Below are 3,273 nucleotides of genomic sequence, written 5' to 3' on the forward strand. Positions count from 1 at the left end.
AATGTATTAACCTATGGCCTATGGCTGAAGGTATTTCATTTTTTGCTACAATTCTACTATTTCTCACAGCCGGTGCTCATATGCTTTTAGTAAACCAAGAAAACAGCAGTGAAAAGAAGGCAAATGCCTCTGCTGCGACTAATCAGTAAAAGGATACCATATAATGTGAACGAGTTAATTCTCTTACCATTCTCGCTTTATCCATGAACCTTATTTCTGCACTAAGGAACCACGTGTTTAATACTAAAGGTATGAGTATTAACAAAGTACCCACTCCTTTCAGTAACATGATTAACCTTTTTCTAGCACAAAAAAGGGTCCTTGAAACTAATAAGGGTGCATGAGAATATCTACTAAGAAATGTCTGCGGTTTGCAGTTGACATTACTTACACCAAAGGTCGATCTTGAATGTTGCAGTTTCGTATGTATATGGACTTGCTACGCTTGATTATATACGAGAGTATGAGTCTAGCAAAAGAAGTAACTAGAGCTTTGTTCTAACTATTGATATTAAACTTCTGATTGACGAAAGTATGTGGTATAAGGTAAACCTTTCGGTGTATTGCAATATCGTCGAGATATTCTTGTGCTTTTTAAAAAGTTTTGTGAAAAAAAAATTAGATTAACACCTACATTAACACCTACCAAAAATACTCAGAATTGGACCTGTGCTAAATCCTTAACAGGATCCTATAAAAAATAGCGGACTATAAAATAAGAATCCTCTTATAGCACTTAATGCAGCTCTTATAGGGAGCACATAATGGAAGTGAGCCACTACAAAATATGTTTTATATAGAACTAAATCTAGCGAAGAGTTAGCTAATGCTACTCTAGTGATTCTCCTTAAAGTAGAGAGAAACACAAACATTATTGACCAGAAAGTATTACTGTCAATGAACTTAGGACTTTGAAGATAAGCTATTAATCACGTAAAAGCTTTAATCTTAGTAGGGATTGCGATGATTAACGTAGCACTAGTGAAATATGCTCGTGTCTCTGTATCTAAACCTGACATAAACATATGATGAACTTATACAATAAACCTGAGGATCCTAATTCTTCATAGAGCATAGAATATACTTCTATAAGCCTCTAAAAGATATCTCGAAATGTGTGTAATTATATCGTTCATAATTCTTATCCTAGGTAAAATTAACACGTACACCTAAGGATGTTTAAAAATCAAAATAGGTGTTGAAATAAAACAAGATCTCTTCTTCTGACAGGATCAAAAAATGTAGTATTAAAGTTCCGGTCTAGAAGAAGTATAGTAATACAGCTCGCCAATACTGGTAAAGAAAGTAATAATATTAAAATAATTGTGACGGCCATGGCCGAAGAAAACAAGTTACTTTTTTCTTAGATTGCTTGAGTCTACAATTGTAACTAAGAAGTTAATACTTCTTATAATTAAACTATGTAAATGTAAACTTAGAATAAAATGATCTATTCCAAATCCCGGACTTCTTACATAAAAACTAAGAGCAGGGTAGATAGTTCATCTGCACGATGGAGCGAGAGAACCGGTTAAGCTAAGTATAAAAAATCTGAATAAAAAAGACATATTATTCAGTCGTGGTATAGCTGTCTCAGGAACCTGGGGATACAAAGGTAGAACGTAGTTTCTAAACCTTTTAATTAATACGGGTATCAAAAAGAAAAAGATTATAGTTAGCCTATGAACCGTAAAAACAAAGTTATACATTTCACGTGTAGTTATAGTAGAACCTGGGGTTATTAAAGTTAACCGAATATAAAAAGATAATAAAGCCCTAACTACTCATATTGAGATTCTAAAGATGTATAATGAAACGGCAATAAGTTTATGATTAGTAGCTGTAACAAGCCGCATCATACACCTAAAGAAGAGACCGTAGGTATGGATAGATTATGAACTTAGTATCTTGCTGTTAGATTACTCTTCTTGTATACACATTTTAGTTTAATTTGGTTAATTTAAATTAGTAAAATAAATGAGTGATTTAGTAAGAGATATAGTATGTATAGTTCTACACCGGTAGTGTATTGTCTTAATAGACTTCGATTACTATTTTGTTATAGACAAACTAATTTAAGTTATGCAATCGGCTAATAGAATAAACATGGATCTTAAACCTATAACAGTTAGACTAGAACAAAAAAATCTTCGTATTCGTGTGTAATATTGCTCATAGCTTCGTAGTAGTACAGTTAGTGTTACTACAATTTAAACTCTGAAGTAAGTATAGCTGTTAAATAAAGCATTTAGAATAGATAGTTCTCTTCAAAAAGAAAACACTGGAGGTAAATCTGTTAGTATGAACCTTAATAGTATTGTATAACACCAAGTAAATTTATTTATTTTAGCAGGTAAACAATTTTGACTATAAGTTAGCACTGTATTTTACCTGCTAAATGGAAAAGTGCAGGGCTCGAAAGACATTGTCTTAATCTAACTAGACAAGCTTCTGTAAACCTTTAAACTGTGTACGTTAGCCGCCTAACACAATTTAAAGTTATATGTCTAACAAAGCAGTAAGCAAGAGAAACTTTAGTCTCAAATATGTCCTTATAATTAAGCTGAATAACGTAGCTTTAATAAATTTGCTACTTAAGAGCAGGTTTCTAAACAGAAAAATTAGATAGACTAATCTAACCTTTAAACTTAATCTTGCAAGAATTATAGACAGGATCGTAGGAGCCTGTACATGGGCTTTAAGCAGTCAATAATGCAGCCTATACACAGGTAGTTTAGCAAGTTTCGATATTAAAATTAGCAACTGTAGTACTGACTTCTGCGTTTGCCAGAAATCTTTCCCTGTACAAACAAGATAATCTGGATGATTTTCCTTTTCTGTACTCCCTAATAGTGTACACTGATAGTGTAGCAGACAGAACTAAGATGTTGTAAACAAGGCATATGTTTGAAACAATTTATCTTTTGAAATATGAATTAACCTAAATCTTAACGTAGTTCAACAAAGCATTAAATCAGCAATAATCTACACGAAAAGAAGTTCTCTTGTGTAAAACGCAGCCAAATGCAAGAAAGCCACTAAGAACATACAGACAAGTGATTTCGAGGAAGTTATTGATTTGTAGCCAAGTAAAAGAAATGTTCCTGTTAAGATCACTGGTCTATTGATTTTTAAAGAAAAAATTCTGGGATAATTGGTTGTGGTAGCCAAAACTTTTGTAAAAAACAGAGGAGTTAGGCACAAAAAGAACAATTGGACATTTTTGGCATTATAGTAATAACGATAAGTATTTTATTTCATTTCTTTAAAGAA

General features: G+C 32.4%; 1 protein-coding gene across 1 annotated transcript; it reads right to left on the reverse strand.

Moving 5' to 3' along the window:
* Positions 1–1,186: 1,186 nt before the first annotated feature.
* Positions 1,187–2,426, reverse strand: LOC145832443 (cytochrome c oxidase subunit 1-like). Its single transcript, XM_082939757.1, is given in 3 exon segments — positions 1,187–1,355; positions 1,357–1,680; positions 2,392–2,426. Coding segments are annotated over 3 exon segments (528 nt in total).
* Between the last annotated feature and the right edge of the window lie 847 nt (positions 2,427–3,273).

The sequence above is a fragment of the Thalia democratica genome, chromosome 3 (assembly GCF_965202585.1).
Source record: "Thalia democratica chromosome 3, ktThaDemo2.hap1.1, whole genome shotgun sequence".
NCBI lineage: Eukaryota > Metazoa > Chordata > Thaliacea > Salpida > Salpidae > Thalia > Thalia democratica.